The following is a 26,502-nucleotide window of genomic DNA, read 5'->3' as shown; positions in this document are numbered from 1 at the left end:
CTTTGGTAAAGAGCTCCATTTATTGCCAACTTAATTGTGAAGTGGCCCTGATCTGATGTCCACTAGACCACACAGGCTCTCATGAATTATTTTAATTTTTTTGTCCATTACTGCATATCACACATGTGAATGAACAGAAATAGTGTTCTTTAAATAAAATGGCAAAGTAAATGTTAAATTTAAAGGTTTGGATGAAAAAACTGTGAGTAGTTGGATAAAATGTTCTGTTGCTGTTCCATGGACTTTTGTATGTATTAGTAGAGCATACACTCTTGCAGCCTGGGAAAATGAACATTGCTATATATTAGGGTAGAAATCCTTAAGCATCAAGAGACAATTGCAGCTTGGTTGGCTGGTAGCCAGCTTGGAATGGTAACACACTGGCAATAATCTGCCATCCTTTTCCTTTTTTAAAATCAAAGCACCATGTTGTGATAAGATTGCATTGTTATGTGGGCAGGACTGGGTAGTATTATAGAAGAAGCATCTCAGCTCTTTGTACTTTTTCTGAATGTTCATACATCTTCTACAACTTGCAAGGGGATTTCTGGCAAAATTTTCATTGGTTGATTTCTTCAGTTAGCTTCGTTTTTGATCAACTTAGCTTCCTGATTTCATGAGGGAACTTGCAAGACAGAGGGCAAATATCTGTGTTGGTGACTTAATGGTGTATGTACATGAAAGGGAAATGATACCACTGGGATGACTGTTCTTCTGTCTTTGCTTTTTCCTTGGACAGATGTTTTTTCCTCCACTGCTGCCTCCTCAAACCAAGACCCCTACAGTTCCCCTTTCCATGTTTGGCCCTCATTCAACTCCTTAACACTTGAAAACCCTAGTTCTCATTTTAAAACCAACATAAAAGATTAACTGGATATACACGTTTAGAGCTGGCTAGTTTCTGGTCATCAGTAAACAAAGTTGTGGTGCAACTCTGTGGCTCTGTACTATTATTGTACTAGTTTTTTAGTTGTCACCCCCCCCCCACTTACGAAGCACAAAAGCAGACTACAATTTCCTCGTCTTCGACTGGAGGGTCTCCCCACTCCAAACATTTGAATTTGAATTTCTGGTGGCAACTAAGACTCATCTGGCAGCTGCTTCAAGTGTTCTGTTTAATCATTTTTCAAAATAGGCTCTCACCTTTTCTAGGACTGGAAGTATAACATTAAGATACTCACAGAACAGGGCTGGAGAAAATATTGACATTGAACTGTTCTGTCCCGAGTGTTCAGAACATGAGCAGAGGAGGTTCTAGAACTTCTGGGTATGAGGTTAGACAGACTCAGTATAATGCCTTTCTGTAGGGGATATCGTGGTTCTTAACTGTTGTCTAGTCATCAGCAGGAGCACATGTCATACATGAAAGTCTCATGAGGCTGGCATGCATTGGTGTGCTGAGAAGAACTTAGAATTAAACAGTAGGAATCTAATCATTAAGCAGCATTGCAAGTAAGTTCCAACATTTCACTAGCCTATACACTCCCCCAACCCACCCACACATTCCTGTGTGCCCCACCGTTGGGAACCATGGATCTAGGGGGTGTGCAGGGGAGGAGAAGGAGAAAAGGTTCTGTTGCACAAGGAAAAATCTTTGCACATTTGCACAGTGCTTTGTTGAATACGACCCAATGAATCTACAATAAGAAATAGCAAATCACTAATTTTTGTTTATTTAAAATATTTTTGATAGCAAACTGAAAAAGCTAAGCGAGGACAGCTTGACTAAACAGCCTGAAGAAGTATTTGATGTATTGGAGAAGCTCGGTGAAGGGTATGTATTGCTTTATGTGCTGCAGAGAGGTGGGATGGTTGGGAAGACTCTAAACAAAACATTGCACAAACACAGACAAGAATAGTACAACTGACCTAGAGCTGGAAAAGCTTCTTTATTTGGACTAGTGCCCACAGCCAAGAAATATTTTGGAGCTGTGGGAAAGCTCCATATTACCCATGTGAGTGTAACAATGCTCTGATAGGCATTTAAAAATTAAAAATGAAATGAAAACACGATTTGGTTATTTTGAGTGGAGTAGGGGCTAGTTATCTTTGCTCCTGTTAGCCATGCTTATGTTCCAGATTGCATTTCTTCTTCCTCCATCCCCACAACTCTTTTCCTTTGCATGCTTCTAAACAGGTGTTTTGCCCCTTAAGTCAGCTTCTGTTGCTGTCATAGCTGACCTCCCTATCCTCCTTTCTCTTTGAAACATCAACAAGACCTATTGCAGGTTAACTGGCATTTCTCACAGACCAAGGGAATATGTTAATGCTCACACTCTACTGCAGGCATAGGCAAACTCTGCCCTCCAGATGTTTTGGCACTACAATTCCCATCATCCCTGACCACTGGTCCTATTAGGTAGGGATGATGGGAGTTGTAGTCCCAAAACATCTGGAGGGCCGAGTTTGAGGAAGCCTGTTCTACTGAAAAAGCATAGACTGAGGCCTGTTTCACTGGCAGCAATTTGCTATGTGGGTGTCGGTTCCATCTAAGAAAACGACGTACTTCCTAAAATCAGGGAATACTATTAAGATCTTTATATTCATTACTTCTATTGCATATTTCTGTGGTTGCTCTCCATTTGTGGAGTCCTCTCCCTAGGGAGACTCGCCTGGTGCCTTAAAACATGCCTCTTTTCCCAGGCCTTTGGCTAATTAAACAATCTACAGCCTCTTAAACTTTCTGTGTGTGGGGGGTTATTGCTTTTGTTTGTTACTATGCTGTGCATTTTTATGTTTTTACATTGTAAGCCACCCTGTGATCCTCAGATACAAGGCAGTAAAGAAAAACAAACAAACAAACAAACAAACAAACATTTAAAGCCAGGGCATCCTGTTTTAGAGGCATGTGAAAATGAAGCCTCTACAATGAACAAACGTGGCTTTTGCATTAACTATTTATAGGTTGGTTTGAATGAACTGCAATTTTGTTATTCAGAACTTAAATTAGTTGGAAACTATTTTCTTTTCTAGGTCTTATGGGAGTGTATTTAAAGCCATTCATAAAGAATCTGGGCAAGTAGTGGCAATTAAGCAAGTCCCTGTTGAATCAGATCTGCAGGAAATTATTAAGGAAATTTCTATAATGCAACAATGTGACAGGTATGAAGTACATACTTATTGTGAGACTCTTCTGTCTTTTTTTTTAATGCCTAAAATATTTGATAGTGTAAGTTTGAATCTGCTGAGAATTTCAAGCTGAAGTTCAAAGTCTCCTTTAAAGTCTTCACAGCTCAGTTATGAGAAATGTGGATGCTTTATTGGGTTTTTAATCTTGCTACCCGCCTTTTCTACCTACTGGCTAATGCAGTTGGGTGAGTGGAAGAGGACTGATGCATCCTTTCTTCTTTCTTTGAAGTATTTTTATACCTTGGTACTGACTCTGGTGCCCTGACAAAGCTTGATCATGTTTCATGTTTGTTATTTATTTATGCATAAATTACTGCTGAATGAAGGAAAAATATTCTCAAAGGCTATATGCACAAAAATGCAAAGATCAAAAGAACATAGAACAAGGTTGCATGGTAGGGTAGTACTGTGTAAACAAAATTGTTTTAAGCTGACTTCTAAGGCTGAACACAGAGGACCCCTGTCTAATATACAAAAGCAATGAATTCCACAGTTCATCTCAGAATTGACATCAGGTAGTTACAGTTCAGGTTAGATGCAGGGTAAATACTGGAATGAAACGAATAGTGGACCAATTTGTTTTTATTTAAAGAAAGGTTTCCTTGAAGAATGCTGTTTAGCACAGCAAATATGGTGATGTATGAATACATACATGCTGTCTAGGAAACTTGCTTGTAGGGTGGTCAACAAAAAATCCCAATCTCCCTTTCCATTCATCAGTGATATAGTGGGGTCCACTACGCCTCATGTGTGGTCTTCCTTAGTAGTGGTGCAAGGGTGTTTCTGTTTTTGAGATGGCATTGAATAGATTTCCTTGGACTAAGAAGCTGGAAATATGTCTGGAGTAGTTTGAGCAAAGAGGATATCCTCCTTCTAATAAATGTTTACAGTCTGCCCTGTCTCATGGATTGAGAGCAGGTCGTATCTTGGTGTAGGCTCCTGTGTTTGAAATTTTCTTCAGCTGCTTTGGGGATTCTATTTAGCTAGCAAGAGCAAGGCAGAGGAGCCAGGCATCAAGATGCTGGAACTCCTTTAAACTATACTGCAGTTATTCACTGGTGATGAGAGCCTTGGTTCTTCAGATGAGGCAGTAAGAGGGATTAAGTGGGGTTTCCATCCATGCAGAAGGTTGGCAGTGATAGGTAGATAAGGGTGTGCCCTTAGTAAAATATTTGTGAATCACTCCCTTGTAAAATATTTGTGTGGAGAATACCTCCCTTTCTTTAGAGGCTTGCTTCTTTATCAGCGAAGATCTTTATGGACAAATGCAAATGCCCCAAAACACACAGTAGTTAAAGTAAGACTAACTGACCTGAATTAGAAGATTGCAAGAATGTTGCTCAGCTCTAAATATTTAAATATCATATATACTTCGGCAGGCTTTTATCATTTGTTTTTATTGCAGTTTGTTAATCTTTAGTGTAAGGTCTTCAGAATTTGTTATGGAGATTGTCCCAAAATATTGTATCCTAGGAATAGCACAATTGTAAGGGGCAAGGTTTAAAGTCTGTCATATATCGCTGATAAGGATGAAATGGGATTTTATGATGTATTTATTCAGAGTTTGGTAGATCTCCGGGTTGGATTTGGATGGAGATGTCCTATTGACACTGATATGTCAGTAGTAGTAGTTGTGCTTAACTCAGTAGTGGTGAGAGATAAAAGTTAAGCACTAAAATCTAGAGGCAATGAGAGCTCCTTGACCTAGGGAGAAAAGGAAGTCTTAAACTCTCTTAAGCAAAGAGACTAATGCTGTGTGGTGGTGCTATGTATTTAAAATTCCTAAATAATGGAGATAATTTCCCTATGAATAGATTGTAATATTGTCTTGTATGTTCAAATACATATTTTATGGGGCTTTTTAGATACAGTTACCTTAATCAGGTGACATTTAATATAGTGCAGAAGCAGGTGTCTGTAAGTGGATCGCTTGCTGCTTGGGAGTATGAATAAAAAAGAGGGGTTACATATGAAGGAACCCTTTGAATGAATATATAGCGCCACACAAATGGTTACCATTATCCATGCTCATGCTTTCTAACCAGCAATTTGGCTGGCAAGCATGAGCAGTAAGATGTAGATTGGGGGCAGGAACATATTGGCTTGTATCTAACCATTGGTGTTTTGTGAGCTCAAGGGATTTTGATCCAGTGAAGAGGCTTGGGAGGTAATTTTTGCTAATTTTCCCCTCCCCTTGTAGCCTCCATTGTCCCTGAAAATTTGTTATGAAGGGTTGGGGGACCAACCAGAACAGATTTTTCTGGGATCTGCTGGGGGAACCAGAATTAGGATTCTTTTTCTTCTCTTCTACTTTGGTATGTGACATGGGGGGACGGGACATTTTTCAGCTTGAGGGCCACATTCCCTTCTGGGGGCCTTGGAGAATGGAGCTGGGGGAAAAGTGGGTAGAGCAATGAATATGATTTGTACCTTCTACCCAGTGCTTTTTTCTGGGGGTACGCAGGAGTACGCATATCCCTAAACATTTATTGAATCTTTGTCCTTTGTCCAGTATTTATTTTTCCTGATTTGAACTATAAAATGGTGATTTTCTTGAGTCAAAATGAGAGTACTCCTAAACATTTTAAAAGAAAATAAGCACTGCTTCTACCATAGGCTAGTTTCTACAGTCACATGACCCTCTCTGTCCGTCATCTAGGCAGGCAGGCAGGCAAGTAGGCAACATTATCAGAATTTAAGGATTCATTCTGGCCAGGCAGAAACACTGAAGGAGACTAGTGAGGTGTGTGGCCTCTGGAGAAAATCCTGATGCCTCGAGAAATGCTTATAGAGAGGCCTAGGAGGCCTAATTTGGCCACTGGGCCTGTGTGTGTGACTTTTTCATTCATATACAAAAATGGCGTGTGGTTATCTATTTTGCAAGGGACGCGGGTGGTGCTGTGGTCTGAACCACAGAACCTAGGACTTGCTGATCAGAAGGTCGGCAGTTCGAATCCCTGCGATGGTCCCTGCTCCTGCCAACCTAGCTTTTACGTCAAAGTGCAAGTAGATAAATAGATACCGCTCCGGCGGGAAGGTAAACGGCATTTCCGTGTGCTGGTCTGGTTCGCCAGAAGTGGCTTAGTCATGCTGGCCACATGACCCGGAAGCTGTACACTGGCTCCCTCGGCCAATAAAGCGAGATGAGCGCCGCAACCTCAGAGTCGGCCACGACTGGACCTACTGGTCAGGGTTCCCTTACCTATCTATTTTGCACTCTTAATTATTAGCACATGTACCAACATCTTTAGTTCTGTTTTGTATCTTTCTGAAGTTTTGATAAAATCCTATCATAAAACTCAGGCAGCTGCTTGGAAAAATGATACCAAGCTCTGATTCTAGCAAAATTTATCCTGGACACTACTGCTTCTTAATATTCTTGAAGGTTCACATCTGTATGTTGATAACCTCTGTTTTTGTGTTCAGCCCTTATGTTGTCAAGTACTATGGCAGCTATTTTAAGAACACAGACCTGTGGATTGTTATGGAGTACTGTGGAGCTGGTTCTGTCTCGGACATAATTAGATTACGTAATAAAACGGTAAGTGTTTAATTATTTTTTATAAAATATTGTTACCTTTGCAGTTGTTTGCATGCATAAAAAAGTGTTCCCAACAAAGATTTATTAACTTGAGGAGGATGTTCATAAGGGCCCCATTCTTTCCCTTTTTACGTTTATATTAGTTGATAGTGATTTATATTAGTGATAGTGATTCTCCTGCTGCTGTTTAAAGTACAGTAACATGCCATGACAGAGTCTAATAATCTTTTCAGACCATGTGTAATGAAAATGTAAGAATTTTATGAAAGGGAAATATGATTTATCCACTGTTTTTTCAGAGAACCACAGACATAACCTTGGCAAATCATATTACTAGTATATACCAACATGTCAGAGGAGTAAGGCTGAGTCTCTTGGGTTGCTGGAATATGAAGCAGCCCTGCATCAACCAATCTTCATGGCTGTTTATAAGGAAGAAGATATTCTCTCTCTTTTATGTGGTGTTCAAGCTGTAGAGGACATTAAAGTAAAAAACCATATTTGTGGGCTGGTAGGAACATGAACTGGGATGCATAAAGTAGGAATTTGAGTCTGAGAAGCTGATGCTCAGTCAGTGGTTGTGATCCTGACTCAGGAGGGTCATGGAAGGGGCAGACTGGCAAGAGAGGCAACCCTTTGCTGGCTGCTAGGATGAGGGTGCAAATTCAGTTGTATTTATAAGCTGATATAAAAAAATTCCTTCCAGTAGCACCTTAAAGACCAACTAAGTTAGTTCTTGGTATGAGCTTTCGTGTGCATGCACACTTCTTCAGATACAAGCTGATGTTCATTATTAACATTAATATTTATATTTATTGCCAGGCTGATAGTTTAAAAGTTTAAAGATCATAAACTTTCAATGAACAGATTCTGACTGTAGTTCATAAGCCATTTGGCTCTTAGACCTTTGTTTTTAAATGTGAACTTCACTGGAAAAAACCACACACATTACATTTGGATGTCAGTGCTTGTTCTTGAGTTCCAATCATAGTTTGGAGAAAAACAAACCACGGACGTGGGTTCCTCTGTCAGGACCTGCTATCTACCATAAACCATGGTTTATTTAAAACAGTGACTTTTTGTTACACATAAACCAGACCTGTATCTGGTTCAGAATGATAGTTTTACCTTTTCTCCTCTCTTTAAAATTATTTGATATGGTAAAATACAAAATCAGTTTGTCCTCCTTTCTTATTGCTTATTATTCATGAAGGAAATAATGAAACCATTAGAAAATACCTAGTAGAAGTAAACTCAGTGCCAACAATTTTAGTTTAGTCAAGAATTTCATAGAATCATAGAGTTGGAAGGGACCCTGAGGGTCATCTAGTCCAACAGCGTGTAATGCAGGAATCTCAGCTAAAGCATCCATGATAGATGCCCCTCCAACCTCTGTTTGAAATCCTATAAGGATGGAGAGTCTGCTTGAGACATGCTTGAGTGTTGTGGGAAGAAAAAGAGAAAACGATGGACTGGCTGGTTTATGATTTCATATTTAGAAGCACATATATTATATCCATCACAAGGAATTGGAGCTTAGAAGTCAGACTAGCCTTGTAGCATACATATGACTGAGCCTCTTCTCACATTTCCAGTCATATTTCTTCTATATAGCTGTCCATGGATATGTCCTCACGGACTAGTGTTTCCTAAGTGCAGCCACCAGAATCAGTGTGGTTGTGAGCTCAGTCCTGTGCTCCTGTGTCTTGGAGGCTGTGTGCTAGTCAGAATCCCAGCAACATAGCATTTACTTAGATTTTCACAGTCTGACTTCTGGTGGAAGCATCCTAAGGTTGAAGGAAGATGTCCTGAAAATGTGGGCCGTCATAGTTAGACCATGAATTCTGTAATCAGTGATGGAGCAGTTCAACAATCTAGACAGATGAAAATGGCATTACTTGTATTTTAATGACGCACATGGATTTGGTGTAGTATTTGGGCACTGTTTTATCTATTTGTTTGCTGCTCTATAATCATAATCTCAGGGCAGTTTACAACAGAGATAAAAATATTAAAGCTATGTACAATAAATCAACAAAACACATTAAAAATGCATAAAAAAGACGGCCATATAAAACTTATTTTAAAGCAGCAATATATTTAAAATGTTGGGGTGGGTGGGAATAAAAAATTACTTGCTTAGTACTGAATGTGTTCAAGGTTCTTAGTATCTACCTTAAGTAGATCCTAAAGTTTAGGCAGGTGTATAGAGAAAGCTGATCCTTCAGGTACCCCAGCCCTAAGCAATAAAGGACCTTAAAGTTCAAAACCAGCAATTCAAACTCTACTGCAGTCAGTAAATACACAACCCAAAGGGCACATTGTCAGAAAAGTTTGTAATGCAATCCTGTTTTGATAAATTGGGAAGACAGGGAGAATTGTATCTATAATAAAATAAAACACAAGCCAGGCTTTGAGTACATTACAAACTCTTACACTCACTTTTCATGTCCTGTTTGTTTAGGTCCTCCGTCCACAGTCTTTTTTTTGTGGGACCTCTGCTCCTGTTTGATGCTTGTTGATTTTTGTGGGATCTAATTCATGTTCGAGGAGGTCAAGCCATGTGGATTGGATTGCAGGAGTGGGACCTTGATTGGGGCTCTTGCTTTCTGTATTTGTAAAACATTTTGCATAACCTTATGCGTGCTATATAAATAATAATTATAAGGCAGTTTGCATAATTTTGTGTTACAGTTTCTCAGTCTTTCAAATTGTTTACGTAAGTGTGTAATCAGTGTGTGTACACACAGAAGAAGAAAATGTTATTTATGTTTCTCCATAGCTTACAGAAGATGAAATTGCAACCATTCTTAAATCTACGCTTAAAGGACTTGAATATTTGCATTTCATGAGAAAAATACATAGAGATATAAAGGCTGGAAACATTCTCTTAAACACCGAAGGGCATGCTAAATTAGCTGACTTTGGAGTGGCTGGACAGTTAACTGTAAGTATAAAGTGTATGGGTAGAGTCATATTTTATAAATATGCACTGCGCTTCCTACAGTCTGTTGTAGGGAGAGATGGAGCTTTTTCCCATTTGAAAGGTGCAGTTAATTTGGCAGTCTTTGCTTACTGAAATCAGCTTTTCTTGTGTGTGCCTTTTGAATCTTGTCCAAACTGTGTCCTGCAGAACTTTTGAACAGTGGGTTGAGCCCAGACTTTTTGTTATGCCCAGAGCATGTGTTGAACCATTCACAGAACCAGTTCCGCATGTGTCACTTGGCTGGGAAAGTAATGTGAATAAAATAGTTCAGTGGTTTGCCTTTAGAGATGGAGGCCTAACTTCTGACAATACTTTCTCTACTGAAAAATACACTGGATTATGGACTGTTGAAGTTGAATGTGGGATCAGATATTTAGGGTGCTTCATACATTATATTGTGGCAGATGTATTTGCGTAGAGAGCTATGGCCTGTCCCAATGCCCTGGTGCATATGACTGTAATTTTTGTGTGCTTAGATGCACATTTTCTGTAAGCACATATTGCAATTACACACAGAGGTTGTGTATATGTGTGTGTGTGTATATATATACACACACACATACACACATATGTATGTATATATATATATGTGTGTGTGTGTGTGTGTGTGTACACACACACACACACACACACACACACGTGTAATGTGTGAAAAAACTATGCATGTGTTTGCGGCTTCAAATATTGTTTAATTATTGAAGGCACAAACATGGCCTCCAGAACATTGTATTAGACTCTTTTGTACCTATCTAAAATAAGGCTGTTTTTCTTGGAAATAGGCCTTTTAGGAGAAAGCGCATTGCTGAGCTTTCTTGAGGCACTGGTGTTAAGTTCAGTTGCACAGATTCCATGTGATATTATAATGGGAGAGAGAGATGCAAATACATTGAGAGATGTTAAGCTTCTTAATAATGTCATTACAGGATACAATGGCAAAACGCAACACTGTCATAGGTACTCCATTTTGGATGGCTCCAGAGGTAATACAAGAGATTGGTTATAATTGTGTGGCAGACATCTGGTCCCTTGGCATTACCTCAATAGAAATGGCAGAAGGAAAGCCTCCGTATGCTGATATACACCCAATGCGGGTAAGAATCATACACAGTGACTTTGTTATTAATTACATGCTGTATACTGTTGCTCATTGGAAAAGTGGAACAAGTGGTTACATTGGTCATCTTGAGTTGATTGGAACTACAGCTGAATGTCCACTTGCTACTTCGATCGGAGATTTAAAACTAAACTGCTACGAGTAAAGTGTAAATCTTATAGTGGTAGAAGGCACTAAAATATGCTACACAACAGTTAATATAGTCCAAAAGTGATTGTTTACTTCATGTCGTTTAATAGGCAACTGTTGCTGTTAATGACATAGTTTAAAATCTTAAGTTCAATTACACCTGCTTTGATTTCCCCCCAAAAGACAGCTACTGTCACCAAGGATATTTTGATGTTTGCTTATCTAATGATTCTGCTCTTTTGGGCATTTTAGGAGTTAAATCACTTTTGCACAGGGGTGGAGAACCTGTTTCTCTCCAGATGTTGTTGGATTAGAACTCCCTTTATTCCTGGCCATTGACCATGCTGGATGGTGCTATAAGGGGAGATAGAGTCCAAAAACATATTGAGTTTAGAACAAGAATTAAATAAAGAGTAGTTTAATGTTTTCATATTTCATATTTTAGTGGCTACATGCTTTGCTTTTTTTTAAAAAAAGTGATGGGTCTTATATCTATGCGATGTCATCTCTTTTGTTCCAATAGGAAAAAACAATGCTTTAACTATGGACATACTATGCATGATATAATTAATTGTAAACCTTTATTTATTGTCTGTTATTATTATTATTCATGTGTGCATGGAATGTGAAAAAGGCAGTGCAGCTGCTACTTTTGATGGCACTGAAAATGCATAGGCAATCTGTATTTCTGGCTTTTTGGTGATATCCTTGATCATTCCAGCTTGTCAAGGGATCAGCTGTGAAAAAGGATATTCCATCACTCATGCGTCTTGTTAAAGGGTAACGGTGTGTATTTTGTAGTGGGTGAACTGAGTTTGGAACTTGAACTATTAATTATTTTACAGAAGCAGCTGATTTTTCTTATATAATGAAGCTATTTTGTTTAGGGTGAAAAGGAAACATATTTTTTTAAATGATTTTTTGAATCTTAAAGAAATATGTGCCCTTATTCTTGGAGACATAATGATTAGTGATGACTACAATGGCTTCTTAAAATTTAATGATATCATCCTCATTACATCTGGGATAACTTTGACATAATTGCTTGTAGTTGCACTTGGTAATGAAAGGTACGAGCTTAAATTATTGGAGAATATTTTCTAAGCATAATAGCTGCTTTTAAATTAAGGGTTAGTGTTTTAACTTGACAGAATGTGAATATTTGTAATGCTTGTAATCAGTCGTATTAAATCAAAAGGGCAAATTCATTTTAAAAATAACAATTCTGGCTTATATGGTGCACATGTTCTTGTTAATAATTTGTGTTCTGGTTTTTAAGGGCTTGTAAGCAGTTAATACTCTTTTGTATATTTGATACCCTACAGTTCTTCTTAATTTTTATTAGAGAGTTGTTACAGTGGTTGAGAAGAAATACACAGATTTCAGTTGTGATAGTTTCCCCAGTGTTATATGATCCAACTTCACAAGATTCCTGGACATATGTAGATGCTTTTCTATTTTGTTTTCGTTAAGACATTCAATTGATATAGGCAAGCATGAAAGCTCGGGCAAATTTTCATTGCTTTTTCTGGATCTTGCTTAGATTCTGTGGTATTTATGTAAAACACTGTTTTGTTACTTGGGAATGCATGCTGAAGTTATTCCTTATGCTATTTTGCTGTAGGCTGGTTGGCACTGCCACAAAGGTAATGCATTGCCAGTAGGCCATTTCCTTGTCAATTGCATTTACAATCTAATAGAGATATTACATGACTTTTTAAACAAGTGTTTTGGCAGGGGCGGAAATGGCAGATTCCAAGCAAACAAGCATAGCTTCCTCTCCCTAACCACACACTAGCTACTCAAGGAGTTGTACAAAATCTTGTGAGAGTGCGAAGGTAAGGAAAGGATTTCAGGTTGAAAGATTGCAATAAAAGTACTTTAGGGCTCAGTATTTGGGAATATATATCAGATCTTTGTCAAAACCAACCCATTCTTGCTGCGGTTGGAAAGGTGTTGACAATCAGCCAATGCAGTAGGCTATTTACTATATTTTAAAATCTGTGTAGTATGCCTGGGGCTACTTTCCACACTTGATCTAATGTTACTAGTAGTTTTAGGAATGTCAGATGTAAGGGCCACCTGCTTCGTTGGCATCAGTGAATGTTCTTTTTAGATGTTTAAAACCTTTAAAGTATCAACTTTTGTGGCAGGAAGTCTCAAAGGGGAAAAGATTTACTTGGTGTAAGTAGTAGATTGCAATCTCTAGTGGAAGTGCTTCAGAGTTCCTGTTCACATATCAGAGTTGAAGTAATGGTGAAGCAGATTGAAATATGAAAGATGGCTATAATGGGGACATTGTATAAATGTTTCTGTTCCAGTATTGTGGCAACTCTATGTGGTGGCCTGCCACCCAAAACCAGCATCTCTTGTACAGTGGTAGGGAACTTGCGGCCTTCCAGATATGGTTGGACTATGATTTACATCGTTCTTGTCCATTGGCCATGCTGTTTGGTAGTTCAACAGCATCTGAAGAGCCTCACAGGTTCATCACCATGGTTTAGTATGACCAAACATAAAGCTTGGCATCACCAGACTTCAATTTCCCCTGCTCCCACAAATGATAGCCAATGAAATAGGTAAAGGTAAAGGTACCCCTGCCCGTACGGGCCAGTCTTGCCAGACTCTAGGGTTGTGCGCCCATCTCACTCAAGAGGCCGGGGGCCAGCGCTGTCCGAAGACACTTCCGGGTCACGTGGCCAGCGTGACATCGCTGCTCTGGCGAACCAGTGCCGCACACGGAAACGCCATTTACCTTCCCGCTTGTAAGCGGTCCCTATTTATCTACTTGCACCCGGGGGTGCTTTCGAACTGCTAGGTTGGCAGGCGCTGGGACCGAATGACAGGAGCGCACCCCGCCGCAGGGATTCGAACCGCCAACCTTTCGATCGGCAAGCCCTAGGCGCTGAGGCTTTTACCCACAGCGCCACCTGCGTCCCAGCCAATGAAATAGGGCAGGGTAAATTTGTGCTATTAAATTTGAGATAGTGTTATGAGTTCTGGTCCCTGCACTTTGATAAATTTATAGACTAATAGGAATGGGTCAGAGTAGGACAGTGGAGATGGTCTACAGTATGGAAAACAAAGTCTGTGAGGAAAGACTGAAGGATCTGTTTAGCCTGGAGAAGACAGTTATTTTCATATATTTGAAGGCCTCTCACGCAGAAGAGGGCAAAGTTTCATTCTCTGCTGCCTTATAAACCAAAACTAGATCTATCAAGACTTCAGTTACAAGACGGTCTGTTTCATAAGAAGAGCCTGTTGGATCAGGTCAAAGAGCCATTTAGTTCAGCATCCTGTTCTCACGTTGGCCAACCACATGCTTATGAGAAGCCCTCAAGCAGGACCTGAGTGCCACAGCACTCTCTGTTTGTTATTCTGAGAAACTGGTATTCAGACATATACAGCTTCTTCTGACAGTGGAGGGGAGAACATAACCATTGTAGCTAGTAGCTGTTGACAGCTTTATAGTCTATGAATTTGTCTTATTCTTGTTAGCCGCCAACTTTAATTACATTGGTTGAATATTGTTGGTGCTGCCACCAGTGGGGGCTGCCCGGTTGGAATTGGTCTGTGACAGGGCCTTTTCAGTGGCAGTTCCCCATTCACAGAATGCCATCCTAGATGAGGTGTTTCTGTCTCCCTCTTCATTAACTTTCAAGAGGAATTAAAAAACATTACTGTTTACCCTAGGCACTTGAAGTCTGAAATACACTGTTCCTGGCAAACCTGAGATCACTGATTGAGATAATGTTTTTAACTCTTTTTAGAATACTTAAATATATATTGATGTGTTTGCCACACTGGGCTCCTTTGAGAGGAAGGGCAGGATGAATGATGAAAGGCGGGATATCAAATCCAAACTCTTCTTCTTCTTCTTCAATGAATGAATGAATGAATGAATATTGGGAGAACTTCTTTGTAGTTATATCAGCTCAACAGTGTAACCAGTTACCTAAAGGACTGTTGGGCTATCCCTCACTGGAGGTCTTCAGGCTGAAGTTAGACAGCCTTCTGTTGGGGGTGCTCTCTAGCTCTGAATTTCTAGTATCAAGCAGGCTGTTGGATGGCCTCCAATGCCTCCCTCCAATTGTATGGTTCTGTGACTTGTAGTATGTGGAAATGTCCAGTGTGTCAAAACTTGTGATAGAGCAAAAAAACTTTCAACATTTCAACAGTCAGTTCACTCTTTCTGCAGTACCCACATTTTGCTTTTAAAATTGAACCCCCTTCTTACTCTTCTTCTGTGCTTCGGCCGGTTCTATGTTTCTACACCCAGAACTTCTTTCTTAGTATTTTACTTAGCTCTCACTTTTCTTACAATATAGTTTATACATTTTCATGATGAGTACTTGCTAAATAGGTAGCGCTCCGGCGGGAAGGTAAACGGCGTTTCCGTGTGCTACTCTGGTTTGCCAGAAGCAGCTTAGTCATGCTGGCCACATGACCCGGAAGCTGTACGCTGGCTCCCTTGGCCAGTAAAGCGAGATGAGTGCCGCAACCCCAGAGTCGGCCACGACTGGACCTAATGGTCCCTTTACCTTTACCTTACTTGCTTTTCAAGTTTGGGGGATTAGATCTGATAGACAAATTTGCAATAAAAATATAAAACATGATCTCCAAATCCTCTTTTGAAGCCTTGGTGATTCTATGTATATAGTCCCAAGATAATTATTTCTGTATATCTTACACTCTGAAGTAGGTACTTCACATATATTGTCTAGAGAATGGCATTTGTGCTTTACCTAGTGTCACCCAGCAAATCTCTTGGAAAGTGAGGAACACCGTGGAGGCCTCTGAAGCCCAGCTGGAACCTAACCCTGGGCTTACTTTCCTTTTCCTTCCTTTATCCTTTAGAATACACCCACATAAGCTTTCCAAGAAGGCTTCAGCCCTGGTGGCACTCCAAGAAAACATTGCCAACCTTTTGTATAAGCAATCTAGCATTGCAAATTTGCCCCCCCCCTCTAATTTATGCTGTTTTGTCTTGGGAGAGGCTAGTAATGTAAGCTCTTGAAAACATATCCAGCGTTTGCCTTTATTGTTTTCTATGCTGAAGTTGTTGGTAATGGACATGTGGACATCATATGTTCCACAAAATACCGTAGGAAGCCAATTTGAAATGTTTCCATTTGCCTTAAGTCCAATCATGATATTTATTTTTCCATGGCACTTACCCAGATTATCCATACCTCCTGCTTAGCTTGTGTCACTGCCACCATGGACTAATCTGCTTGTGATCAGTTTCTTTCCAATGTATCTTACAAGCAGCTGCCTTTTGCCACAGAACTCTTGATGCTGTTTATATTGCCATATAGCCTTAGTCTAGATTTGGGCAGTCTGCTGAGGATCAGTGTCTGTATAAACTTAATTTTTTTATTTTACTTTGAACATTATTAGCTATTGAATGTTACCCTTTCCTTTTTTCAACAAGCAAGACAACACCTGGCAACTAAATACACTTCAACATCCCCAAGGTGGTTTTGGATCATGTCTATTACATGATTGCCTAAAACAAGGGTGGACAAATGTTCTTCTGTCATGGCCACATTCCCTTGATTAGAGGCTGTTGATACACTAACACTAGAAGCTTTCATACCAAGATTGGGTAAGCTGGAGTGCAGATATATAGTGAGCATAATGGAAACCTGGTGGAATGGAGAAATTAAGTTGGACACAGTTATCTCTGGATGCAAACTCTATAGGAAATATAGAGAAGAGTGTACTCTGGAGGTGGTGTGCAACTCTGCATTATAGAGTGCATAGCCCAAGTAGCTAGAAATCCCAAACAGGGCATACTCCTCCATGGAAACACTGTTAGTGGCAATACCAGGTCCCAAAAGTAATTTTGTATTGGTGATACACTATTGCCCCTCTGGCCAAAACATCCAGGGTCTTCTTGAGATGAAGAACAAAATAAAGGAGGCATCCAAAGGAGAAAGTGTCTTAGTTATGAGTGCCTTCAGTTACCCTCACATAGGCTGGTTGGGTATATCTTCCAGTTGTGACAAAGAGGTACACGTTTGGAAACCCTAAATGACTGTGCCCACAAAGAGCTGGGCATGGAACCGACCAAAGGCAGCAACCCTGGACTTAATGTTAAGTGGTGCCCATGGACTGGTGTGAGATGTAAGTGTTGCTGAATTGATTAGGAACAGTTACTACCGTGTTACAAAATTCAACATTCTATTCTGTTCTGTTCTATTCTATTCTAATTCATTAAATAAATATCTCACTTCTGACTGGGAAAGAGCCCCCAAAGCTTGATGGAAGATAAAGGCCTTCAGTAGGTGACAAAAAGAACAGAAAAAGCACCTGTTTGATTTTTAAAGGAGAAGAATTCCAAAGAGTAGGTGCCTGATATATGTTAGTAGACAGCTTACAAGAAGGTGCAACACAGGCAATTGCCATGGCACTGAAAAATAAACCCCAACAAATTATGAGCAGAAACCAAGGTTTGCTCTTGGCTTGCTGTTCATGGTTTGTTTGGAGAGAAACAAATCACAAGCCTGGGTTTGAACATCACAGCAAGCCAGACACTGGCTTGTTTCCTGGCAGTGCAGCAGAAGTGGGAGAATAGCCGAGCAAAAACTTTTCATTCACATTAAATCACTGTTTTTATCTATGGCTTAATACAGGGATCAGCAACCTTTTTCAGCCATGGGCCAGTCCACCGCCCTTCAGACCATGTGGTGGGCTGGACTATATTTTGGAAAAAAATATATGAACAAATTCCTATGCCCCACAAATAACCCAGAGATGCATTTTATATAAAAGCACACATTCTACTCATGTAAGAACACGCTGATTCCCGGACCGTCCGTGGGCCGGATTGAGAAGGCGATTGGGCCGCATCCGGCCCCTGGGCTTTAGGTTACCTACCCCTGGCTTAATACAACCAGCCAAGTGGGCCAATACAGACATACAGTTTGTGCTTGTAGTCTAGTAGGTATAGTGAACATTCCCATATTAATGTTCCAATATTTCTTTTTCTACAGTTTTGCAGAAATTGTTTAACATGATACTATGTTTTTTTCACCCATGGTCTTCCCCCCAGATTCCATGCCGAATGTTTTTTTCTTTTAACAAATGACATTGGAAAAAGGATGAAAGAATCCAATTCTCTAAAGTGCAGACTTTCTCTAGTGTATTATATTATGTATAAACTGTAACACCTTCAAGGAAGATTGTTCTGAGCAAATCAGACTTACCTACAAGCGACCATTTTCTCTCCTGAATCTGTCACTCTTGATTTGTTTGGGGTTCCATTCACTACTATGCGCCCCTCCCCATTTCCTGTCCATAGTGGGGAAGTCCATGCTGGGCTGAACTAGGGTATGACAAACTATGGGCAGGAATTTCCCACTGAATTCCTTTTAGAGGAGACTTCATGCAAACATCCACAGGTAGTGAGTAGAATAGAAAAAAGGCCTTATTGCAGGATTTCAAAATGTGTTTCTGTATTGTTACAAAGTCAAGGAAAAATATTTTAAACCTTTTATGTTGTTGAGTGCATAAGTAGGAAAACTTAATTGGGAATGTGTAATAAAGTAGCAGAAGGAAAGAATATATGAAATTTGGACTACAGCTTGAGTCTAATTGAAACTTAAATAGAAAACATTTATTTCAGACATCTAAATGAGGATTTAATTAAAGTAAAATTAGCTCATCTTTTTAGTTTTATCCTTGAATAGGAAATTTGAAACATACTTGACTTGATGGTTGGCTTTCTCTGACTTTGATTAATCACTTTCAAAGTAAGCAGAGGATCAGAACAATAATTTCATAATTACACGCCAGTGAGTTAACTTGAAACCTTAACTAAAATAACTGTAAAGGAAGTATGATGTTGGTTAGTTTCATGTGATGCTGTATATTTTTGTTACATAATTCAAATACTTACAAGTGCTAATCTGAAAAAAGAGCAGTTCCATGGTTCTATTCATTTATTTTCAGGATGTTTTAATAGGAAATTGTTTGAGATGGGAATATTAATTTCAAAGGCACTGTAGCAATAGTTAAGAGCTTATTCAACCTCCACTGATGTCGATAGATGTCTGCTTTGGTCTTCTATACACATTGGATCAGGACCTACAACTTTTAAGCTTTGTTGAAGATATATTTGATGGAATAGTCATTGTGGTTAAAGTATTCAACAAATCTTGCTCATTGTGAATTATTATTGTGTGGTAATGCACTAGTTTCCTTTTCCCAAGAGAAAAGTTATAAATAAAACTCTGAACAAGCTGAAAGAATTTAAAACTGCTACAGAGCATGATTGCTTGTGATGAGAAAGAGTTAAGTCTCCCTTTGGATCAAAGTGCAAGACAAAACTGTTCTGCAACATGAAGGTCAAAATGGGCCACAGGTGCTTGTGACCAGGATCTTCTGCCACATTGTGCTCTTCAGCTTGGTCATTTCCAAGGTGTAACTTTTTGTTCTCATTGATTGGTAAGGCTATAGCAGATGTCCTTGCCTGTTTGCTTACACCTTCAAGGTAATATGTAATCTTGGGAACTTCCGATGGTGCAGAAAATCTGACTGGGCTGGGGGTTGGAGGCCAACTGGAAAAGGAAGAAAGCAAACAGTCCATTGCTCACCCTGCAGTACTGATAGGGAGTCCCATTAACTTGCATTTCAATTTCTTCCTCTTCTGGTGTGATTGGAAGATGATTGAAAGGTGGGTTGCTTTCCTTGATTTCTGGAGCAAAGATGCAGTTCATTCTGCTTCCGTCAGTAGTCAGTAGAGACCCCTCCCCATCACGCTTCCCTATCCTATTATTACTTGCAATTGTGAAAGAGTCATTGCAAACAAAACACTACGGATAAAGCTACTATATCACCCTGGCTGGCTGAAACATTTAGCCATTGTGGCACCTTAAAGGCTAAAATATTTATAATGGCATAAGCATTTGTGGACTCAAGCACACTTCACTCATTGCAACATGGCAGTTTACTCAGCTGAATAAATTATTGCTAATCTGATACCATAAAAGATGTGATATTTAACATAAGTTTCAGCTGTAATAATCACTGACTTCAGTTTTTGCATCTCATTGCCATTATACTTGCACCTTTACAAGTTTCTCCTTTACATACATGCCAGCTAAGGTTCCACTTCACTCATCTGACAAAGTGGGCTTGAGTCCACAAAACACTTATGCTCTAATAAATGTGTTGGTCTTTAAGATGGCACAAGATCTTTTATTATTTTCATGGAAAGGGACCAACATGGAACACAGAACTTCTCTGAAGATCATTAAGAAACGGCAGGCGTGCATGCACATATATACATGTGTGAATCAGCTGTTTGCCCCTCTTTCAACTCACAGTTGAGGACTCTGCTGCCTATTGTTCTGGAGTAGACTGTTCTGTGATAGACTGTGAAATCCTATGGCAAGATTCACCAGGATGAGCAGCTTAGAATGCAGCTGGTCTCCAGCTTAGCCAGATGATTCCTGACTCAGCTGGTGTTAAGTCTCTTAACTGTGGCTCAGCTAATGATATGCTGGCACAACTTGCCCAGCCAGCAAAAGGGGCATTCCAGGGGTGTGGCATGACGGACCAGAGAGGTTGGATGCTAAGCTTGATTATGTCACCTGACAATCCAGTGCAGAACACTATTTTTAAAGGCTTGTTTACCCTCTATCCTGCTGAATTTGGTTTGGATCCACTGTAACTTTACGCCAGCTTACATTGGCTTGCTTTATGCCATCTTATTGTTTATAGGATTGCTCTCCCAGCTAGTGTTTATGTGTATTTACTCTCTGTAACTTTTTATATATGTGTGTTTTGTTAATAACCTTTCAATAATTCACAATTGCCCAGGTGTTCTTGTTATATGAACTCTGTTGAACAATATGGCATTTCATTGTTAGGAGATAGAGTGCCGAGATTTCTGTGGTCAATAGCATAGAAAACGTAGATCAAAAGTGAGATTCTTCAGTGTTTTCATTATGAATTTTAATTATTTCTGTCAGAATAACTGATTATTTGGGAAAGCAAAGTGCAGAGACTTGACTAGCAAACACCCACATTCAAAACACTATGCTTTTAAAATGCAGCAGTACACTTATTTACCCCCTAAGATTGACTATAGTTTTTTCTCCTTTGAAATTTTACAAAAGAATATCTAAAGCTTCCATCCTGCATTTTCTTTACGAAACCTAATATAATGATTGACTTTGCTGAAATGTTAAGGTTATTTGGACTGCAAGTTGGTTAAAATATAAGACTGGGATAAAGTCTATTTAAAATTTGTACACATGTAATGTCTGTGCTTATTCAAAGACAACATAATTCCAAGTTATGTTTTGTTGGATATGATGCATATTAAATGTAAGAGTCTTATTTAAAAAGAGGTGCCAATCAATCTAAATTTGTTGTAGCTAGAATTTGATGGTCTAAGGATAACTTATCATTCCTTTCTTGTTATAAAATAGTCAAATTTTGTAGTAGTATCAGTTAAGGAGTTTATGGAAACTTGGTTTAGGATTGTTTAAAGGAACACAAAATCTTTAATTTGAATTTGATGGCACCTGGTTTCATTTTTGTTCCCCCAGCAACACCACTGGTACCAAAAGTTACCAGCAGACCACCCTGGTTTAAGCAAAGGATGAAATCACTCTGGCCTTTTCTTTTTATTCCTTTAGTTTGCTGACTAAATATTTAAACAGAGGTATAACACATCTGTTATAGTTTGTGACATAGCTGTAGAGCAAGACTTTGTGGTGCATAATTTGCAATTTTTTTTAAACACAGATTAATCTTAAAATTGTCTTCATGTTTAGCACTCTAAATGAAAAGAGAATTAAACTATGATTTACATTTTACAAGGCAAGAAGTACGAATGTGTGTTTTAAAGCAATAAGCAGCTCTTGTCCTGAGAAATAGACCTAAAAGTTCATATTTTTAGCTTGCATGGTCTATTTTTAACATTGTATGAATCCAAGGTTGCTTCCAGATGTGAGTTAGTTTTCATTATTGAGGTTCCCATGGGAAAGAGAGAGAGCCAACACAAATGTTACCTCCAGAGTTTTGCTCTTGTGCCTTTTTGACAGTGTCAGTAAGTTTACATTGACTATGAGCATGGGTTAAAATGTTTAAAGATGTGTATGGAATTTTAAGCATTATGAGTCCCTAGCTTTGTTTTTTGGGTGGTATGTTAGAAAAGGCAGGGGCAGGACAATAAAACCTGGAAAACCTTGGCTGCCACTCCAGGTACCATTTGTGTTGTTGAAAAATTCTCTTTGCAGCGATGGTGATAAACTAGTAAAATGGAAAATGCCATGCTGTCTTAAAGGCCACATGGATTTTGTATAGCATATTCTTCCCCTCCTTAAAAATGGTATCTAAGTGAGTTGTGTATGCTGGTGGCCAAAGGGAAATTGGACAGGGGATTATTCCTTTTTAAAATAATAATTACTCTTCTGCAGTATTAAATAACACCAGAATTGCCCCTTAAAAAATAGCAGTCATGGGTGAACTGATCTCTTGTATAGTATGTGTTGGGTTTTTTTCTTCCCTTTGGGAAGAATAGTTCTCTGCTAATGTAATTTGCTCTTGCTATTTTCCCGAATCAGCCAAGTTAGCTACTCCCTTGCGTGGTCTGGAGCAGATCTGCTCTGATTCCATCATGTGTAAAACACTTGCTGCGCCTGGCTCAGGACCATTTTTGCTCTCCAGTTTTGTTCCAGGCTACCCAGTTATATTAAGGAGCAAGCATTTTCAGGCATTACTTGGCCCAGAACAGCCTTCCCTATCCTGGTGCACTCCAGATGTTACCTATTACAATTCCTGACCCTTGGTCATGCCAGATGGGGCTTGTGAGAGTTACAGTCTAAAACAACTGGAAGGCACCATGTTGGGGAAGCCTGGCCCAGTGGAATTTTGGGCATGATCCAGCCCCTACAATCTGCATATTGAAGGCAGAGTGCATATGGTCTTGCTTGGCTACATTATTTATTTAATTCATATCCTGCCCTCTGTCCTAAGGGAGCCCAGGGCAGTAAGTACTTTGGTGATAAAAATACAATTAAGAATAAAAAACCTCCACGTACTTAGAACATTGAAAAACTGATAAAAACAATAAAACACCTGAAGTGAATTTAAAGACTGATGCAACCAAATAGGCTGGATATTTGCAGCAAAACAGTAAAAGTTTTCAGCAGGCATCTATTTTGTTTATTTGCATATTTATAATCTACACTTTCATAAAAGAACATATCGAGGCAGTATATAACACAGAAGAATAAAATCAGCAAAAAGTATCCATAAAGGACTACAAAGGAATACAATTGTGGTACCTTCCTAATGTAAATAGGTAGAGAGTTTCAAATTGCGGGATGGACAATGTGTGGCACTTATAGAAGTGCCAGTTCTGCAGATTTAAGTGATCGAGTCAGCATGTTGGCTTAAGGTGATCCCTTAAGTAAACTAGTCCTAATTCAATAATACCACATTGAACTCAGCATGGTAGTAAACTGGCAGCCAGTGTTTTCCAATTTTTTTCTACCCATTTTCTAATTTCGAGACAAAGGAAAATAGTGCCACGGAGTTGTTTTTACAGTTGCTAGCCCTAACTCTGAATAAAAGGTTCCTATGTCACAAAGAGTGGTTTGACCACCTTTCTGAATTCTGCTGATATCCTAATGATCTATTTCTGATGTGTAGTACTTGGGGCAGAGTTTGTGCTGCATCAGTGTCCAAAAAATTTCTAGCAGGTTATTTTGCATTAAATAAAATATTGGTATAGTTTGTCACATTGTATCTGCTGCTGTTACATTTTTGTAGCATTTGTTTTCCTTTGCAATGGGGAAAGTTTAGAAATATTAAATGGTAAATAAATGCATTGATAGCCAGGCCCACCTAATTATATTATATATTTAATTTTATCTGTTGGAAACAAGCAAAACAATTCAAATAGTTCTCCAACTAGATCTCATATTGTGTGTCATCCAGCCAATATTTGGCTGGGTTATGCTCTTAGCTTGTAGTAGTCTGCATTTATTTTACTTATATTGTAATCTAGGCTGTAAGGCTTTTGCTTTGAAAAGCAGGGGTTTAGCAGTAGCAGTACTAATTGCCCATATTTTTTGCACTGGACACACATAAAAAGGTTTTCTACGGGCAATGTTGCACCTACAATGTTGCATAATCACATTCTCAAAACATAAATTTGATACTAGTTTTAAAACCACATTTGTATGCTCTTGAATTTTGATGGGCAGTTATGTTTTCTATAGGATGCCTTAACTTGAAAGGTATACCCATTTGTTTCAAACTGATCAGCATCTCATTGCAACATATGTATAGTATCTGCTTCTACTTTGGGTTAATTATGAGAGTTGTTAAGAGTGCTGCAAGCCTCTTCAAAGCTTAGCATCAGTTACAAAATTCCCTTGCTGAGGTGGTAAAGTGGTGTTCAGGCATCTAAATCAAAACTTGTATTCATATTGTTTCTGGTCTGGTCAGCCAATTCATTTATTTGTGTGTATACAAGGTGACATATGATGGGTGTTGGAATTTCTTGGTTGACCCATAAGCTTTGATTTGAAATTTAATGGAATAACAACATACTCCGTGTTCTTGCAGCACTAGGCCAAGCCATGGCTTAATTCTGGGTGGTACAACAGCAGCAGAGAAGAGTGAAGTGGCTGTGATTTTTTCCCCCAGGGAGTACCTGTACATTGACACATTCACATTTACCCACGGTTTGGGTTAACATTGTGTGTAAACTGAGCTGCTATGTAGATTCTGGTTTTCACTTTGCTTATGAATCTTACTGAGTCTTGCATTAGATTTTCAGAATTCCTTTAAGCTTTTAATGCTTCAATGGCAGCCTATGGTTTCCCATTGGGGATTAGCAAATAAAGAAGATAATCAATAAAAGTAATTTAGTGTACGAAGCAATATGTTGATTTTCTTTCCCTTTGAATTTTAGCCAGAGATGGTTTAGATTATGACACCCAGTGCTTTGCCTTACGGCTGTGATTCTGTAACTTTTTTCAGATGCATCAACTATGCATTGCCTAATTTGTTATGAAAGTGAAAGAAAAGTTGTTCAATAATTCTAGCTAAATTGTGCTGCTAACATATGCTTCTGATGAAATTTTGGTAATATGATAAGAATTTGAAAGAACTGTGTGATTGCTTAGGTTTAAATAACCATTTCAATGACAGTCAACTAAAGATGTCTTTTCCTTCCTTTTTTGAGGATCATTTATGAGATGTTATTAAGTCCAAATGGCAGAGATCTGCCAATAAGGCATACTGAAATATAACCAGCAGAATTGTAAAATGAGTGCTCCTTGAATTTAGCATTAAATATAATTTTATTCAATTTATAATTTAATGCAACTTTGCTGAGGTAGTTCAGTTAAACACATTTTGAAATCTTCTTTCCATGATATAGATTTGTATTTAACACCCTTTTAAAAACTGCATATGATGGGTAGCTCTAGATTTATAATTCTTTGCTATACTGCATATATTGTTTGATAGTGAAAGTCTTATTTCTGAACTTGGATGGCTTCAACATTATTCAAAAGCTGGCACAAGACTTGCAGGATGCTGAAACAATTGTTCTTAAGAAATTGGTGTTTATATAAAACACACTCTTTCCTATTGTGTTTGATTATAAAGATAAGAGTGGTTTTTCTAACTTTTTTTCAGAAGTGAAGAGACTTTGTACTGGTTGAAGATATATTTGGAGACTGGATGATTTTTGCTAAACTTATTTAGAGTAGATAGCTCTTTACCTGGATCTTAAATTGGTATGTAAAGGTGTTGGTCAGCAGGAAGGCTTCTTGGTCAAGAACATGCTACTTAATTGTTTCCAAATAGTTGCTCTCTGTGTTGATGTTTTCCTGCAATATTATATATGTAATTGTAATTGTAATTGTAATTGTAGCACAACCTGAAAGTTGATTTGTGTATTCAAATCAAAATACGCTGTGACCTTCACAGCTGACCAATTTTTATTTGAATGACCAAGAGTTACTTCAGATTATATGTAAAATTATGATTACTGCTGCTGCCCCAAAGTGCCTTACTTTACAATCTCATTTGTTTTTGCATTCTGTTCAAGGCTCCCCTTACTGTTAGGTAAAGTGAGGCAGCTGCCTCAGACAGCAGATGTGGGAAGAATGGCAGCAGACAGAACTGTGTGTACCACCCAACCTTCTGTGTGCCTCCTAATCTAGCGTGCTAGCCTTTGCTAGTGTTATTTCAAGTTTCAACTTCCAGGTTACTTACATCATTTCATTCAAAGCTTATAAGCTTGAATATCACCCTCCCACGTCGATAGCCAGTGATGTCAGTAAAACTGACTAGATTCCTAATTATTTAATATAGTTGTTTAGGTTGTCTTAAAAGTACAAATGTTATTGGAAAAGCAGGGCGCAGGCTTTAGACTATTGTTGTTCTTAATGGTCACTGAATCTGCACCCCCCCCTTTTATTAGAGTAGCTTGAAAATTAGGTAGTCACCTGACATTTAAACAGAAGTGCAAATTACATTATTCGTGTCCTAGAGGTACCAACAATCCATGTTTAAGCCAAGATATAGAAAAGAAAATATTGTATAAAGCTACTGTTCTTGCCT

The 26,502-nt window shown here is 38.8% G+C and overlaps 1 protein-coding gene across 3 annotated transcripts in view; it reads left to right on the top strand.

Annotated features, from left to right (window-relative positions):
* Positions 1-26,502, top strand: part of STK3 (serine/threonine kinase 3) — a 110,064-nt gene that overhangs the window by 4,885 nt on the left and 78,677 nt on the right. For all 3 annotated transcript variants that reach the window (XM_081204811.1, XM_081204812.1, XM_081204813.1), the window contains exons 2-6: positions 1,694-1,774; positions 2,974-3,102; positions 6,556-6,670; positions 9,453-9,617; positions 10,580-10,747. In XM_081204811.1, the coding sequence (XP_081060937.1) occupies positions 1,694-1,774; positions 2,974-3,102; positions 6,556-6,670; positions 9,453-9,617; positions 10,580-10,747 (658 nt within the window). The remainder of the gene's footprint in view (positions 1-1,693; positions 1,775-2,973; positions 3,103-6,555; positions 6,671-9,452; positions 9,618-10,579; positions 10,748-26,502) is intronic.

This window comes from Podarcis bocagei (genome assembly GCF_964188305.1).
Source record: "Podarcis bocagei genome assembly, chromosome: 8".
Lineage (NCBI taxonomy): Eukaryota > Metazoa > Chordata > Lepidosauria > Squamata > Lacertidae > Podarcis > Podarcis bocagei.
Note: the sequence above shows the minus strand (reverse complement) of the source record. Positions and strands in the feature narration are given on the sequence as shown.